This window comes from Sipha flava, unplaced genomic scaffold (genome assembly GCF_003268045.1).
Source record: "Sipha flava isolate LNK unplaced genomic scaffold, YSA_version1 252_pilon_pilon, whole genome shotgun sequence".
NCBI lineage: Eukaryota > Metazoa > Arthropoda > Insecta > Hemiptera > Aphididae > Sipha > Sipha flava.
This window is the reverse complement of record NW_020272904.1, coordinates 671,490-689,534: the sequence shown is the minus strand read 5'-3', so window position 1 is coordinate 689,534 and position 18,045 is coordinate 671,490. Positions and strand designations below refer to the sequence as shown.

The window sequence follows — 18,045 nt, the reverse complement described above, 5'->3', positions numbered from 1 at the left end:
AATTGTCTATCAATGTCGTTCGTGTGCGTGGCGGGCGATCAAGACTAGGAGAAAAGTCGTATAATGTACTTAGGGGCGCGCGTATGTGTGTATGTGTGTGTGTGTGTGTGTGTGTGTGTGTGTGTGTGTGTGTGTATGACGGTCAATCACGTCGTACACCGCATCATGTACATATATTTACATATACCGGTGAGATGACATTAGTAAAACGGACGTGCGCGATTCGACTTCTTAAAACGTTTAATCTGCCGCGTTCGGCTATAAATCTCGTCGGCGCGTTTATGTGCTGTTTACGTTTATCTGTATGTGCGCATATAATAGTGAAAGCCACGAATGAGAAGCGAATATTTTCGGTTTCACTGTCCCGGGCACGGAGGCCGACGACCTTGTAACCCACATCATCGGTTTGCAACTGTGTGGTGTGACATAGACTGTGTATCGATACAAACGTTACAGTAGTGGCATAATGGTATAATGGTAGTGGTATCACGGTGATATTGAATCGGCCACATGACATTGACAATATCCCACCGTCAAGATTAGGGTTGTTGCGAGGCCTCCTCGTTCGACCACTGCCGTGACGAGCTCTCGTATGCGCGTATAATAAATACGTTAGCTTTATGTCCTCGGTAAAAAAAAAAATTATTCACCTTCACGGCGTATTAGTATAGTTGTAGTACGGTCTGCACGTGGAAACGATGATACTTCATACACACGTCTGAACGTGACATGATATTGTATACAAGAAAATAGAAACACATCACCGAGTATATTAGCGTCGTTTGAATAGGAAATAATACGGTCGCCGTGGGGAAATACATATTAGAAAACGTATGACGACAATTTGGCGATGACGTTCAACATATTTTGTTCGCGTTGATTTATTATAATTGTGTTTTTTACTGTGCAAATTCAATTGATTAAAAAAAAAAAAAAAACTTTTCCTTAACGTTGTCTCTTACATTAGTGTATGGCATACAAAACGATTGGATATATTATCAGTATGAACATCCTATGTCATTCAGCCAAGTTTCCATTATACAGTCGTTTCGCAAAATCCCACTGCTTATATATACGCGTTATACCTTCATAGATATAACATATGACATAAAATGTATTATGTAAATTCAGTTGTGATATTATCTACCCAAAATATTTTTATTGGTATTGCGTAAATCCGTTGACAAGTATCATTTAAACATTTTTACTCTGATGATTATCATAATTAACAATATCCCAATGAAAATAAATGAGAAATAATGCTTGCGTTTTAATTCACGTGTGTATAATATAATAATAGTTATCAGTAATTATTTTAGATATTCTCATCACCTCTATTGTTCCGTAATCGTTATTTTCTCTCGAAATACCTTACTATATAACTGCAAATGACCTATACTAAGCATTTTCATAATTATCAAATTTTGGCATTAAGCAATACTTAAAACATCATCACTACTATGATTAAAAACTAAAAAGATTTTCAGAATTCAGGACGTCATCGGAGTATTATTGCGCTGTGAATTCCTAATCTGTTTCAGAAAATATATAAATGGTACATTCACCATTATACAAATAGTATTAGTTATTAATGTGTAGTATATTTAATTTCCTTGTATACAGCATTTTTGTTTAAAATTGTATATCAATTAATTTTACTTTCCTTCGTTATTCCGAGGTAATGGATTGTGGTTAGGTTATGGTTACTCGTAGCTATTATTCAAAACACTGTCTACTGAAAGAAAAGTGTGTAAACTTAGATATATATAAGAGCATTCTAAGCGATTATCTTACGTAGAATATAATGACTGTATTCATACTATCGTTTTACTCCTAGCATTTAGAAAATATTTCGATGTAGCGTAATCATAAACAACAACTTTTACTTTGCACACCGTATATTTCTGCCACGAAAGTATTTGAACGTCACGGATATTCGTGATATTATTTCACTTTTATCCCTCGATTGATGTATACCTCGTATATGAAAGATATATATACTTAATTTTTTAAAAATCACCAGTTCGGTCAAACTGCATAATAATTTCTAATTGCTTTCGGGTTCCGAGCTTTTCGTGTTTCTATTGTATTGCATAATTATGATTATTATATTATACACGTGTATTCTCGTTCAATCGGCGTAATAGTTATTGGAAGTCTGACAATAAAACCCAACAACACAGCGTGATCAGGAGAAATATAATATAATGAAACCAACTAGTTCCCGTTGTGTGGTTATACAAGCATGTATGTGATTTGCTATTTTACAAAAGCGAAAGAACATATTCTTATGCCAGTTAAATTGTATAGCTGTTGTAATGAATTGCGGTTCTATGAAAAACTAATCGCGAGCATTCGAAAACGGCAAGTGAATCATATTCTATTATTTTCATTATGATGTGCCCAGTCATCGATGATTCTCGAATATTTATTGTACTCTATAAATATAATGGTGCAGTATTGTTTATACATTTTTAGATTTAAATAAATGTAGTCATAACTAATTACAATATAAGTGATGCAATTTAACTGGTTTTACAAGATTCCATTACGCTAAAAACGTATTAAAATACAAATTATATGTATAATGTGTTACTGAAAAAATACTATCTAAGTATTTAAGAACAATCACTTATGGTTTTTTTTTTAACTTTTTAGACACGATTACGAAATTATTTTATTTTATCAAATAATCCGTTGTCAAAACGTAAATTTAAACAAATGTGCTTTAATATAAAAATCACGGTAACTGTCTTTTATTTATTTTTTTATTTCTCGTAATCTGCGATATCTGAGCAAAAACTATTTGTATTATCCTCCTTAGTCCCGTTCACAATTTGGAACACTATAAGTGCGTTATATAGCTTCGCCAAACTATTACAGTAACAATTTGTTTTTCGCTTGTTACATTATTCTTTTTAACGTCGGACACGCCTTCAAAGAGTGTATCTGTACTTGCAAGGCTTGTGTGCCAACGTTATGTACCTAACGGTAATGTATAGACCGCACACAATGGTCACGTAATGAGACGGTCTTCAAATCGTTGTATACCGGTGTACATCGCGCTTATCTCCGGAAAACTAAGTATACGGAAGAATAAATAAAACGTGTCTTTCTGTTTTATGATTATTATATATTGTTATCATGGATCATTTTGGTTTCCTTCTTGAATGTCCACGCTCCGCGACGATCGATCATGTCGATAGATAAAAGGAATTCTGACAATACTTTTCCTGTGAACAAACGATTTTATGGCGGTTTTGTCGTTACGCATGAACTCAAGAGGTTTATCGCACTTTTATAGTTTTGTATATACAATAGTGCAAAAGTGATTAGTAAAGGACAGTATTACTGTCTTTAGGAGATACCTCCCCTTTTTAAAAAAATAAAAATCAAATTACTATACTTATCATAGTGTCACACTGTATACCTAAGTCCTTTAATCATATTTCTCGTGTAAAAAAACCACCATTAAGTCGGAAAATATTAATACGAACACGTTAACTTTTAATTATGAACTATCGATACGATATTTATTTAAACTGTTGTTTCTTTACTTCTATAATCATTTAACTCTTTTCTTGCTTTACCCTATATTTCATGTTTAGAAAATATAACAAATGTTGAATATTTATTTCATTAGCTATATAAATTATCATAAATCAATGAAGAATAATTTAAATTATAAATAATGCGTGCATTTTTTTGGGTAATGTACATTTGAAAAACGTTCCCTTTATTTTAAACCTGTTTTTCGAACAACAGGAGCATTATATGTCAAAGGTTTTTTCAAAAAAAAACAATCGTTTAACATTTTTAGATACTAAAATTGTCTTTATTTATTTTTTATATGCATATACAGTATAAATGGTATTATAATATGTATTTTATAATATAATTATGATCTAAATTATTATTATTATTCATATATTTTATGAAAATTCAAAATAAAAATGTGTAAAATATGCCACATATTATTTACTATTTAAGTTACATATTAACATGTGTACAAGTTTAGTGTTTTACTACAAGCAATGGTTTATCAGTTCAAAATTTAATTTAAATGACCGTATTTTCTAAATTGAATTTACTCATAAAATAATTCAAAAACATTTTTGTATTTTTAAACGTATTATTTTCTTTCTCATACTAAACGTAAACGAATATAAACAAATGTCCGCATGCACGTGTGAGTAAATTGTGTGGTGTTAAGGAAATTTCACTTAATATGTAACAATACCTTCTGTCCTCGAAGCAAAACCTGTAATTATTTATGATCAACTTTTTATTGTTGTAAGACCTAACTACTTTTTCAATAAAAAAAAATCAGAAATTCATACCATTTTTTTTTCTAAACAGTTCATATAAAAACTCAAGTTCAAGTAATCAAATTTACATTGTTCAAAATGTGTAGTTTTGATGGGAATGGCGATGAATAATTACAAGTATAATATTTATTTACAAATTGAAGGTCGATGTGAAAATGAATCTATCCCCATCTTAATCTTTCACCTTATGTTGTACTTAACTATTACTAAATCTAAAATGTTGTTTTTAAATCTTAAATAAAGAAAAAGAAAAAACAATGTAACATATTTCTTCACCACCTCCGTCCAATTTTAAAATCGAAACTCAGTCTCAAAAATAAAATACTCAACTATAAAGCCAACCCAACTCCCATATAATCGTATGACATACAAATACGAGTGCAAGTATGAAGACAAGCCACCGTTAAGCATACGGCTACTAAAAGCCCTTTAGTCAATTTGTTTTCAACAAATTACTGGATACTCATGGTATGCCGCTAATCAAAATGTACATAAAGGACTAAATATTCAAACTACCTAAAGTCTAGCTCATTAATTATATAACAAATTTCATAACAAACCATCAGATAACAAAAATCCACTTATTTCTTAAATATCCTCCCAAACAATTCTTGAAAATGCCACCGGAAAGCTAAAAAATAAATTGGCCTAGAGACTTCCTGACCAATAAAAAAAAAAAAAAATCCAATGCAATATATTTATACAAACAATTAAAGAAACATATATAAACAAATTCAGAGATATTCAGAGAGATTCAAAGTAGTTTCCTCAAAAAAAGTACCCATGTAATGTTATTCTGAAACTTCAAAAAATTTATTTATTGTAAATATAATTTAAGTAGATATGAGAAAGATGAGACGAGAGGACACAAATGCAGTAAGAGTTCTTATGAAAATTAACGTTGAAAGGAAAAGAAGAAGAGGAAGACAATAAAAGAGATGGTTGGATACGACTGAGAATGAGGGCCATTGGTATGTGCGTAGAAAATGTAGAAAATCGAGACGAATGGGGTGGTCTATGATGGAAGATGGTAAACTGCGGCAAAATTAACCTTTTTCTAAAAAAAAAATGGAAACTGCAACAAAAAAGATTAAGATTATACAATCTGCGACAAAACCGATAAGATACATTATACAAACTGCAGGAATTTATTATATATACTTTCTATATATACAATATACATATATCGTTATGATAACCTATATGTACGTTTATTGTTTAATTAAGAATAATATATGTTATGACAGCTATTAGTGTAAAGACTTAGAGTATTAGGCATAAAAATAAATAAAAACCAATTTTTAAAATTGAAAAATATTATTATTACTAAAAATTATTTTAAGAGACCTTAATGATCGCATGTAGCTAAGGGTTAACATTTTATCGTTTATTTTTGAAACTTAATTTTTTCAAAAATTCATAACTTGAAATTTGTCCATCTTCTTTCATTTGTGGCTGTTCATTAATAAATTTGTATTTTTACGTTGTCGCTGTATTTATTTTTTGTATTATCCCTTCTTCTGCACTTTTAATTTTTATATGTGTCGACTTATATATAATTAGTATTATCAAAAGTTAAGGAACCTATATTACCGATATGTTTCGTTAAAACTTAAAATATATTTGGATTTACCTTACCACTTTGTACGCAAGACGCAACATTTCATAATTAATTAAACGATATACATACATAGGTACACATAGGTAGATATATATGATTTAGGTACTATAATAAATAGTATTTATAGTAGGTATGTATATAAAATAAATTGCTGCATTTTGTATTATGTATCATATCAGTTTTGTCGCAGATTGTAAAATCTTAATTTTTTTTTGCTACAGTTTACATACAGCCGTCTATGACAAGGGTAGTCAACCCTAAATAATTGGGAGAAAAATGAAGGAGAAGAAGAAGTTATAGATTTTAAATTTACTATTTACCAATAAAATAAATAAATCTTAAATAATTATTTAAATATTGAACACCAAGAATTTTTTTTTAAAGTGTATCGTGCCTTTTTACTCCACTATTATGGATACAATTACGTTCAAATACGTTATACTAAGAATAAATATGGATTCTAAGAGAATATCGGTATTTTAACCGTTTTTGTATTATTACCTCGATTTTCGTTATACTACTTCTCCTAGACATAATTTCTTTAGCTATACAAAATGGAAATATATTCAATATCATAATGACAAACATAATTTGTTGTCACTGTGAAAGTAATTTTTTTTTTTTTTTATAAAATAACCACAAAATTTGTTTTATAGGTACTCCTTGTCGGTATCTAAATAATTATAGCTATAGCTACTGACTAATTTAACTTAAATTATAATGCATTAGTAAGTGAATCTAATTATTCTCATGTATTTACTGATTGATGCAAGATTTTTTTAAAAATCGTAATGTGGTTTTACCAAACTTTTTTTTACCATTTATTTATCATATTAGTACTTAATATAATCAAAAATTCAACTAATCACCTACTCAACTTTTTTTTATACTAAAATTGTACTGCAAAAAGAAAAAGAAATATTTATAGGATAAAATAAAAAAAAAATTACAATTTTATTAGCAACCATGCTGTATTAGAAATCAATTAAAAATGTAAAGGAAAATAAAGTAACTGAAACTTGGGTACGTGTGGAAATGATCGAATTGAAATTCGATAGTAAAAATCGGCCGTTGATTACATTGACCTGTTAAAAAAACAAAGAACAAATATATATGTTCATTGGTGCGTTATTTAATTAGTAGGCATCATATAATGTTAATTAAAAGAAGTGAAACGCGCAAAGTTCCATACTGATGATTATTGTAACCACATAATATTAATAATTATATTGGCGTATGTCGCAATGCTATTTTTTCGCAATAAATAGAACCGCAGACATATTACATGTATAACATGTATAATGCGTATACATTCTACTGCTTCAAAAATTGTGTACTACCTTTAATTTTTCATCTGATTCATTAAATTTTAATTATAAAATAATACTTTATTTTTATTTAGCTACAGAATAATCTTATTAAAACAAATCTAATCAAATAATTAAGGTAATTATAAATTAGTCTGAATCTAAATACATATTATCTTAAAAATATAATTACCCAAATGGCTATGATTTAAACAGTTGAAAGTAAATTCTATTTTTTATTTATATAGCTTTTAATAAAAAATTATAACAATTCGACAATAAAATAAAATATACAATTAGGTAAATAATATTACATAAAAACTTATGAGACTAGATTGTTTGCACAATAACAAAATATATAGGTATAATATTATGAAAAAAATGGTTGGATAATGCATGAAATATTATTAGCTATAGAGAAAAAAACGTTTGTGTAAAACCATGGATAGGAGGGACATCAATGGGCCAATATAGAATTGTTTAAATTAGAAATAAATTGTGATATCATATTTGAGATGATGTCTGGTGAAGAATTATCGGATGTAACGACTTCAGCATAAGATTTATGCCTAGGTTGAGCATAAACTTCTTTGACCTCCTTTAACGGAGTTTTTGGAGATGTTTTGTGTATTTGATTTTAAGCTGGTAAATGTTTTCTTGTCATGAGACGATTTTAACTGTTTATACGACGTACAGCCTTTAAAATTGACGGTATATTCACCGGAAAAATTCAAATATCAATTATCAAACTTCTCTTATCCTACCACAATAGCTTAGATTTAAAAAAAAAAAAAACAAGTTACTATAGTTAAAATTATTTTTTGTTTATGTATAACTATAAGTTATCTTATATTTAATATGTCCATGCATGTTTTTGTTTGATGAAGTTTCTTTAAATAATGGATGTAAAATTTAAGTTTAAACTATAATTAATTCCTTTTTTGGATGGACATTTTATTTAGTCCCTGAAACTTTACCCAATAGAGACTATAATTAATATATTTTACTTAAAATATATTTCATAGAGGAACATAATTGTAAAGTGTATAAAAAACTAACATCGATAAACTATACTTAAATATAACATAGAACGATATGCTACTCTCAGTATTTAGTTTTTGGTCAATTATGAAATCGTGTAAGATTGTTGATGCATTTCTATTGCCTTGAAAAGTGTTAATAAAAAACAAATTAATAATGATTTATAAATCATATTTAGACTACTATACTATATATTTTTTACATTTATAATTTTTTATTTTCCATAGGAGCTGGTTCTGCTATTGGTGTCGACATCGATGGAACATCGATCGGTGGTGGTGGCTGTAGTAACAGATCAGAACCTTTATCAAATTCCACGTGTTCAAAACTTGAAGACGAAATGGATAAACTACCGCACAGGAGCAACTCATCGCTTGGCGTGGTAAGTACCATCAATAACTGTTCATGTTTAAATTTCTAGAGTACTTGATTAGTTTTTACTTATGTTACAACTATAAGAGTGTAAAATATTTAAATCTTTTCTACTATATTTGTATTTTTTTTTTTTTTTTTTGCAAAAAAGTATCAATGCAATTAGACGATTCTTACACTCAAAATTTCATGTTCTTTATCCTCATAAAATATTATTTAACACAAAGGTAAACTATTACATTTACAATATTATATGAACACATTATTTAAATGCTTACCTTCTCTCTCTTACTGAGTGAGATGCAATTTTTTTTAAAAATCTATCCTAGTTGATTGAGCCATTCAACTGCGTACATAAAGCCCATGCAGTATTTTACTATCTGGTTTAATGATTTCGAAGAGACATATAATAAATACAATTATATTTTTATTCCACAAAAATTGTTCTGTTGTCATAATTTCATGTAATTTCGTGTACACTCCATGGATATTGGTAAAATATCGAGCTCCCTGACTACCTACTAACAAACGTTTCGTCAAAATATTTTAGTGATGGTAACAATTGTACTGGTGTCGTATATAAATAAATCGTTCCTTCCATTTAGTGGTAAAAATGCTAAAGCGTTAATCATATCATAACTTATTCTAAAATCCGTGTTATTTCTCTATAAAGAAGATATACCAAATTGTTGAGCTTATTGCTATGTAAATTGATTGATACGTATTATCAGTGGATTTTATTTTTATAGTTTAGGAAAACCTTGACTGTTAACGATCGTACCATTATATCGCGTTTATAAAGACCGTACCAGTTAATTGCCATGAGTTTGTTTTATTATAAATTTTGGAGCATAATATTTGATAAATTCCAAAGCTTAAATGAAGCCCTTATATCCCCCTTATACCCCTATATGAACCCTTTATGTCAAGTAAATTAATCCACAATTATTGACTGTAATAATTGTTAATTTTCAATTATATCAACTTGAAATCAATTTTAAATGCATTACCATGTTGTATAATATACTACCGTTACACTTACTGTAATACTGATATATATACTTACTCCGCTGCAACAACTGCATTGCCCATCGAATTATGACCATGTAGTGCATTTATTGTTCTGCAGTAACCATGGTATTAGTTGCTGCTGCGTACTTGTATGTAAATGTAATATACCTAATAGCAGCAGTAGTGTAGTAGTTGATATTGTAGACGACGATTATACGCTGAAAATGTACCATCGCGTTTTTGACCGCATGTTCGCGTCAACAACACTCGATCCGAGCTCGTGTGAGGACCCGATGAGATTTATTGCATTTGAAAACGTTCGATATTGCGCGTTGTTATTTGTATTGCACCATAAGTACTTAGTGCGGCTGATCCTCAGTAGTACAATGTATGTACAAAATGCGTTGCTAAACAAGTTTCCTAGTTGGGGGGAAAGCAAACTGATCATTAAAACCCGTACTATATCGTATCCAATTATTAATGATATCTTTTTTTCAGTTTCAATGCAATATTGTCACTAAGACCCATTTAATGTTAATTATGATGACTCAACTTCAATATATTAAGTATTTTTTTTAATATAAGCCACATTTTATATGTAATATAAATTATTACATTTTTATAGACACCGTGCAGAAAGACAACTAGCGCTCTGGGGAGATAACTCACGTACAACTTGATAGCGACGATTTTACGCGCAATGATATTCTCAGACTCATTGGTCATAATATTTTTAATAAAAGTCTGCAAAAATGCAAAATCGAAAAATGAGCATTGAAATTTTGAGCGAAGCAAGAAAAACAATTTTTAGTTTGCAAATATATTATAATTCACATTCCCCACACCTATAATATATATATATATAATTATATTTAATTTGTCGTAGATACTATCTTAATTTAGTTGTCAAATAATTATTTTCGTTTGCAGTATTATTGTATTAACTATAAATTATAAAGTATTTAAAAAAAATAAAACTTCAAACTTCTTTAATATTTTAATCATAACCTATCAGCATAGGCGCAACTAGGGTCAATTTTTTGGGGGAGCTAGAACAAATGCAATTCGAGTATATTTTGTTTATGAAATGTACAACATTTATAATATCTGAAATAATAATAATATTTGAGGGGGCTATCCAAATATTTATGGGGCTAAGACCCCCCATGTCCCACCTAATTGTGCCTATGCCCATCAGTATTTAGTAATAATAATATAAATGATCAAGGCTAGACAAATTAACTAATTATTTTATTCATTAAGTTTATATATAAAAATGTAAGTTAAATTTAAAATGTATATAAGCAGGACTATTTGGATGTCTTATTGGCTTATTTCCAACAAAATGGTCACAACATATTACTGGATTGGATGTAGGTATCCATGGTGTTCCATCAATACTACAGACACACACATTATTGGTAGAAAAATTAAAAGTACTATAATATTAGCACATGTTAAGACAAAAACAATACTAACTTCATTCTTTTAATACTTTTTACCCACTTTTCTTTAAGTTCTTTTTTATGCTGTCGATTTGGAAAGTTAAATAATTTATGACCAGTCTTGTATGTATTGCTAAAATTCACAACACAACACATTTTTTGGCCACTTTTCTTTTTATTTTCGCTCATTGTTAAAGGAAAGTTCAAATAAAACAGTAAAATAAGCAAATATTAACACTTAATAGTGAAATTTGTATATACCGAGTACGAAACTGTTGCTAGTAACTAGTTTACTGATTGTCCACTACGTGGCGCCGTTTTCCGTTGTCTGTATGGCCTCTATACATCAACAATTTTAGAAAAATTATAAAACAAAAAATGTACACATTAACTTTTATAAAATTATTTTTCATAAAAAACATTTAACAAACGATGACGACGATATCACAGCTTTGATAGCATCATTCGATACGTACAATTTCGTTCCATCGTTCATCGTATATACGACACATATCCTATTACCTTTGCCCCGGATTTTCAAAAACAAATCACGACGTCATCGTGAAAATATATTGTGGCCTACTTAGCTGTAGTTCGACGAGATTACGTATGAAAAACGATAACAGTATGCAATATTATTTAGGTTAATGATTCATATAAAACTTCCATTAGACTAATTTAACGACACGAAAAACTGTCACATAATAGTTATTACAAAATTAGTACCGTAAATTGTAATATTAACATAAGTGAATGATGTTGATCTTTGACTTTTATCGTTTATTAGGTATTGTCATCATTTCACTTACAATTTAACTATGTATTCGTTGAATGAAACATTCGCTATACAATACTTATGTAATGTATAAAATCTATTTGATCTTGAAATTATTTCGATTCCCAGTACTACTGAAAACTAGTGGTAACAGAAATTATAAACCGTTTTTACGTGGTAATACAATTATTACTAGGACTGTAATGTTTATGCACTTCAAATACTGTAGCATGTATGTATACACTATAAAAATTACCAAATATGCATAAAAAACAAAATATGCATTAAAAAAATAAAATAAAAAAAACACCAAAATATGCAGAGTAAAATTGATTTTACCTTTAGTATTAAAAATTGTTTGTGTTTATGTTAGTATTAAAAAATTTATTATAATTTATAAGTATTTTAATTTTTATTAGTTGCTATTTTTATATTATATATTTTTTCAATGTTATATACTAATTTAAAATATAAGTGTTATAATTGTGGTACAATGATTTTTTAATTTGATCAAACTTAAATCTAAAAATATTTAAGGCACAAATAGAATTATACGAGTCGATAATTTATCATTTATTTAAATTATTTTTAAAAAAGTTCGAAAATAAACCAAATAAGCATTTATATTCTTAAAATCCTTAAAATATACATTTAAAATATTAAAACCATAAAATATACAAAAGTAGTATTCTTTGATTCAGTAAGATATGAATCAAATTTATATCCAGGTCTGCATTAAATTAGATGAATATAAAAAATATACAATTTCATAAACATCCTATCCCTAAATATTATTATATATTGATCGAATTCTCCAAAAGTTCACTGTAATAAATTAACTCTGTTTATTTAATAACATTTTAAAGTAAAGACTATATTTTTAATATTATAAAACTGCAATTATACATGGATAATAATTTTATATTAGTTTTTATAGTGTATAATTTCGACAATATCCTTCATTGTTTATCCATGTATTACTATAAAATGACCACTGTAATATAAATCATGTTGCGCCAGTCATATGTAATCAATATGTTTACAACGTTATTTAATTTTAATTTTTTCTAAGAAAATAATAACTTCGCTGAGCAATGTTTGTCTATTTTTTTCCATTGTTTCCTTTCCACTTTATTTACATAGTAAATCCTTTTTACTGCATTCACTTTTATATACGTTTAGTTAAATTAATGTAATAGTTACATATTTCTTTATCTTACAAACTACATAATCAGATAATATATGTAGATAAATAAGTAGGTACCTCATTAATATTGAATTCAGTTATGTTATATACGTAGTATGATTATAGATCATTTACCTATTTTATAATTTTTAAAAAACACATTTAGTCATCTTCAAACGTAATTGTATTTTGTTTAATATTATATATTTCAAGTTCACAGTTATTGATCTATAATTGATCTAAATGTATAAATTCAATAATAACTATATTTGCTTAATTCAACTATATAGGTTCATGGAAAAACTGTAGTATCGATTTACTACTAAAATTGCCCGCGTTACGCTTGTCTTTTTAGAAGAAGATTAATGTTGCGCATTACATCCTCTCGGCATACCTTTCTACATACGGCTTATGATTTTTTTCTGATACTTTTACCTTATAGTACGAGTATTTTTAACAATGCAAAATAGTTTTTTACATTAACACCATATATCTATTTAAACTGTTACAGTTTTCCTTTAAAGTTATTACGTAATTACTGCATATAGTTTTCTTGCTAGCTTTGTTATTCATTTTACATAAATAAAACTCAATTAATATTTATTTGTAAGTTTGTTTCTTAGATTTGAATTTTTTATGATTTTTCTTATATTATTGACGTAGTTTATGGTACAACGTCAATATAACTTTCAAAGTTTCCTTTTCGTTATCTGATCGTCAAAGTCACTTCGCTTTTACACCTTAATGTACGTGTTTGTACATCACCCGTATATATATTAAATTATACCCATACCATACTTAAATTATTCATACATAAGTACGTACTGAACGCGAACTTTTATTCAGGTCGGGTGTACATTAATTTTAAAAAAACTCATACTACGCGGTTAATCGCCGCTTCTAAACTTCTACAGGTATATATTGTCTCTTGTCGCCTAAGGAATCAGTTGTTTGTCGTATATTTCATTTAATGGTCTTGACGAGGATATTTCCCTTCTTCTTCATTGCATTCTTCGTTCATATTTTCTTCCTTTCTAAATTAGGGTCTATGATACCATCACTGCGTCTCACGAATAATTATTACGTTAAAGTTAAGCACAAAAACGAAATCGCACAGTTCATGAGCGCGGGTTTAAATATGTGTTTTTAACGAGTTCGGCGAATCCTGGTTCCGTTTCGTCGTTGTATATAACATTTAATCGGACGATTAGTAGGGTCTCTCTGATTATGGATAATTTATGATAATTTTAATTTCAAAATACCACACTTCAACTTCGCTGCGGACAACAAAGGTCGTCGTAACCAAAAGGTTAATAGCGCACACGTTTTATTTATATACGAGTATATAATATATATTATAACGTATACGTTAAAATATAATACAAGGTATACAAATAATTCTCATAATGTTTGTCATTATTCAGAGTGAAGACCCATAGTGCCTGTTAGAATTGTCGAAAATTACAGCTATCCGATCGAATGGTTTTTGCACGTCACCGTGTTGTCATTAGACCGCAGATGACGATTTAACGTTTTTTTTTTTTTTTCACCGAGCGTAAATTGATTTTGTTTCGCGTTGGACGTATTAAATTGGTCGCGCGTCATATTCCAGGAATACAAACCTAACAACGCTCTGCAGAGCTATAAAAGTATTATTATGTCTCATCGTTGGTTTTTTTTTTTTTAAATATCTTTCACAGACCAGAAGCGATTCTATGGCATCCGTGTACTCAGGTGCTGGAGAAGGCAGGTACGGTACAGTAGCCATTAGAGGCGAAGTAGAATTCGGTCTTCAGTATAACTACAAAGCTGCTCAGTTTGAAATAAATATCAAACACTGTCGTGATCTGGCAGCAGCCGATCCCAAACGAAACAGATCTGACCCGTAAGTAACTCAATTTACACCAGACTAACCTTATTATTGTGTAATTAAATATGGTTATCTTACGATAACTACTTTTCCTACGATAAAAAAATTAATCACTTGTATTGTTATTCAAGCAATTATGATATGGATGTTGTTTAAAAATATGCATAAATATTCTTATTTTCATATTCTAAAACATTTTTATTTTTATTTATTTATAATCATATATGTGTATGTATATCGATTGAATAATATTTTCATTTTAGCTATGTTAAAGTATACTTGTTGCCTGATAAATCAAAAGCTGGCAAAAGAAAAACTCGAGTTAAAAAACACACGATGAACCCAATATTCGATGAAGTGCTGAAATACAGTTTACCTCTAGAAGAGCTCAATAACAGAATATTGTGGCTAAGCGTGTGGCACTCGGACATGTTTGGACGCAACAATTTCTTAGGTGAAGTCCAACTTCCTCTTGAAAATAAGATATTTGACGATCCTTCACCTAAGTTCTACCCACTTCAGGAACGGGTAATACTTATATAACAGATAATAAAACAAATATTTTTGTATGTAAGATTGTGATTGTGTATTATATAGATTGAACCTTTGGAAGATATGTGTATCAGTGCTAAAGGTGAAATAATCGTTGGTCTGAAGTGTGTTCCACCGGACCCGAACTCAAAGAAACGTACCAAAGGCACGTTACTTCTTCTAGTAAAAGATGCAAAGAACCTTCAAGCAATTAAATCGAACGGCTCATCCGACCCGTTTTGCAAGAGGTGAGTTGTATTAGACGAGTTGATTTTGTTTTAGGTACTATATGATCGAAACTAAAAATTGAATCTTATACAAAAATAAAAATAAAAACAATTGCATTTATAGCTTACTGTACGATTGCGTGTATTGTTATATTTTTTTGATTTATTTATTTATTGAAACGCCTTTATTTTTAATTTCAGTTACTTACTGCCCGACAAAGGTCGCAGCTCCAAACAGAAGACCAACGTAGCCCGCAAGACGTGCAACCCGAATTGGAACCAAACGCTCACGTATCGGGACGTATCCCCGGAAGATTTGGCCGAGAGGAGTCTGGAACTGACTGTTTGGGACCACGATCGGCTAGGCAGCAACGAGTTCTTGGGAGGTGTCCGCCTATCATTGGGCTCGGGTAATTTTTTGTTTAATAATATATTAATTTTCTCACTAAACTGTTGCTGCTGTATTGACCGTTGTCATCTAAATTCCTAATGTCTGCAGTTAAGCTTAGTTAGAACTTAACGAATGTGATGATTAAACCGCTACAACATTTACGACGAATTTCCAATCCACAAAGCACCTCTTATGTGGTATTTTTTTAACAGTTTTCAACCTTCAGTAGATTGATTATCAACAATCTATCCACTATATACAACATGTGCTGCGTACGTGTTACGAATTTCTCGGAGTCATTTCTCCGCCCATCTTCGACTTAGTAAATACTTCAATAATGCCTCCATCACCATTGTAAATCTTCATCAAATAACTTAGCTAGAAAGTATGAATTTGGATCTTAAAAATGTTGTTTTTATATTTTGTTCTCATTTAAATCTCGATTATTGGATGTGAGTGGTTTTTGTTAAATGGTAACAGGCGAAATTTTATCACGTGAAATATATTATTTTATCCTTAATAAAATCATAATCTATTAAAAATAATAACGTACTTAAGTACCCCATCATCACAGAATTAGTTTTAAACCTTTCACTCGACCTCCTCATTACATTGTAAATAATTATTCGTACTTCACACTATAAACATAGAAACCACCATGATGACATTCGCCCGCATAAATCACTTGGTTCGCGTGGATGATGGATTTTAAGAACAACTGTAATTACAATTAATAAAAATAATTAAATTAAAAAGAAGAATGATGTACGAATATATGCTTGACCGATTAATCTCGTGATAAATATTAAACATATACTTACGTTATGACGTCTATCGTACTGTTCAGTCATTTAAATTAATAATAATAAAAAAAACTAAGTTTGAGGCATGAAGAAATTCATCTTAGAAATATTGCGTTTTGAAATACGTTAAAAATGAAAAAATAGAGAAACGTTAAGCAGTTTTTTAAAAAAAAAAAACGATATCAGAATTATAAATGAAAAAAAAATCTTAACACGAAATTTAAAAAAAAAAAACTATTAAACTCAATAATGATGGAAAACGATTTATTGTTCGAGGAAATATGTATCGATAGAAACATTGGACGATTTCATGATGATAAGATGAAATCTTATTTATACCTTCTAATGTATTTTATGTATGTGCTTATTAAAAATTTAAATTTAAATCCATTGGCTCAATAAAGCAAACTATTAAATTATAAATTTACCCTGTTAATAAATTTACTATATTTTTTTTAAAAAGTAACTATGTTTTTGCTGACCTCCGTCATTCAATCACAATATATTGCACGCCCCAAAAATATAATTTAATTATTGCTATTCTAAAAAAATAGAAAAAAAACTAAATCTATTTACCTTTAAATACTTGTACATTTATTTTTAAAACAATTTTACTAAATGATAAAATGGAATTTTTTTTTTTTAATCAGAAACGAAATAATAAAAATTAAAAACATTTTTAAATACCTCAAATAATTACTAACAATTACCAAAATTAGTTAGTAAATAACATTAGTTACTATCATTTTCTTCTAAAAATTTAATTTACGTCCTGATTGTGATCTATTAAATGTTTCATTTATAATATAATTTATAATTCTGTATTTTGTATTGTTATTTATATATTGAATTACTTTTTTCAGGGATGTGTGATGGTAAACCAGTGGATTGGATGGATTCCAACGAAAAAGAAATTGCTTTGTGGCAGCGAATGTTAGATAGACCAAACTTTTGGGTTGAAGGCTGCCTTACATTAAGGCCATCTTTAGAGTTAGCGAGCAAAAATTAAAATAAAATTTTTTATTATTCAATTTTATTCTTCAAACATGTTTTCATATATTTTTTTTATTTCATTTTATATGTGTATATTATAATTATTATTACTACATTGCTGGTCAGCGTATACTTTGATCATTA

General features: G+C 28.9%; 1 protein-coding gene and 1 long non-coding RNA gene across 3 annotated transcripts in view; one reads left to right on the top strand and one right to left on the bottom strand.

Moving 5' to 3' along the window:
• LOC112684621 overlaps positions 1-18,045 on the top strand; it is a 73,545-nt gene extending 55,500 nt beyond the window's left edge. For both annotated transcript variants that reach the window (XM_025556234.1, XM_025556233.1), the window contains exons 6-11: positions 8,525-8,679; positions 14,787-14,971; positions 15,220-15,484; positions 15,554-15,735; positions 15,916-16,124; positions 17,772-18,045. In XM_025556234.1, coding sequence (XP_025412019.1) covers positions 8,525-8,679; positions 14,787-14,971; positions 15,220-15,484; positions 15,554-15,735; positions 15,916-16,124; positions 17,772-17,917 — 1,142 coding nt within the window. In that variant the 3' untranslated portion in view covers positions 17,918-18,045. The remainder of the gene's footprint in view (positions 1-8,524; positions 8,680-14,786; positions 14,972-15,219; positions 15,485-15,553; positions 15,736-15,915; positions 16,125-17,771) is intronic.
• LOC112684622 lies at positions 8,784-10,517 on the bottom strand. The gene is made up of 2 exons (XR_003148721.1): positions 9,736-10,517; positions 8,784-9,190 (listed from the first exon to the last, which is right to left on the bottom strand). It is a non-coding gene; the product is annotated as an uncharacterized LOC112684622 (long non-coding RNA).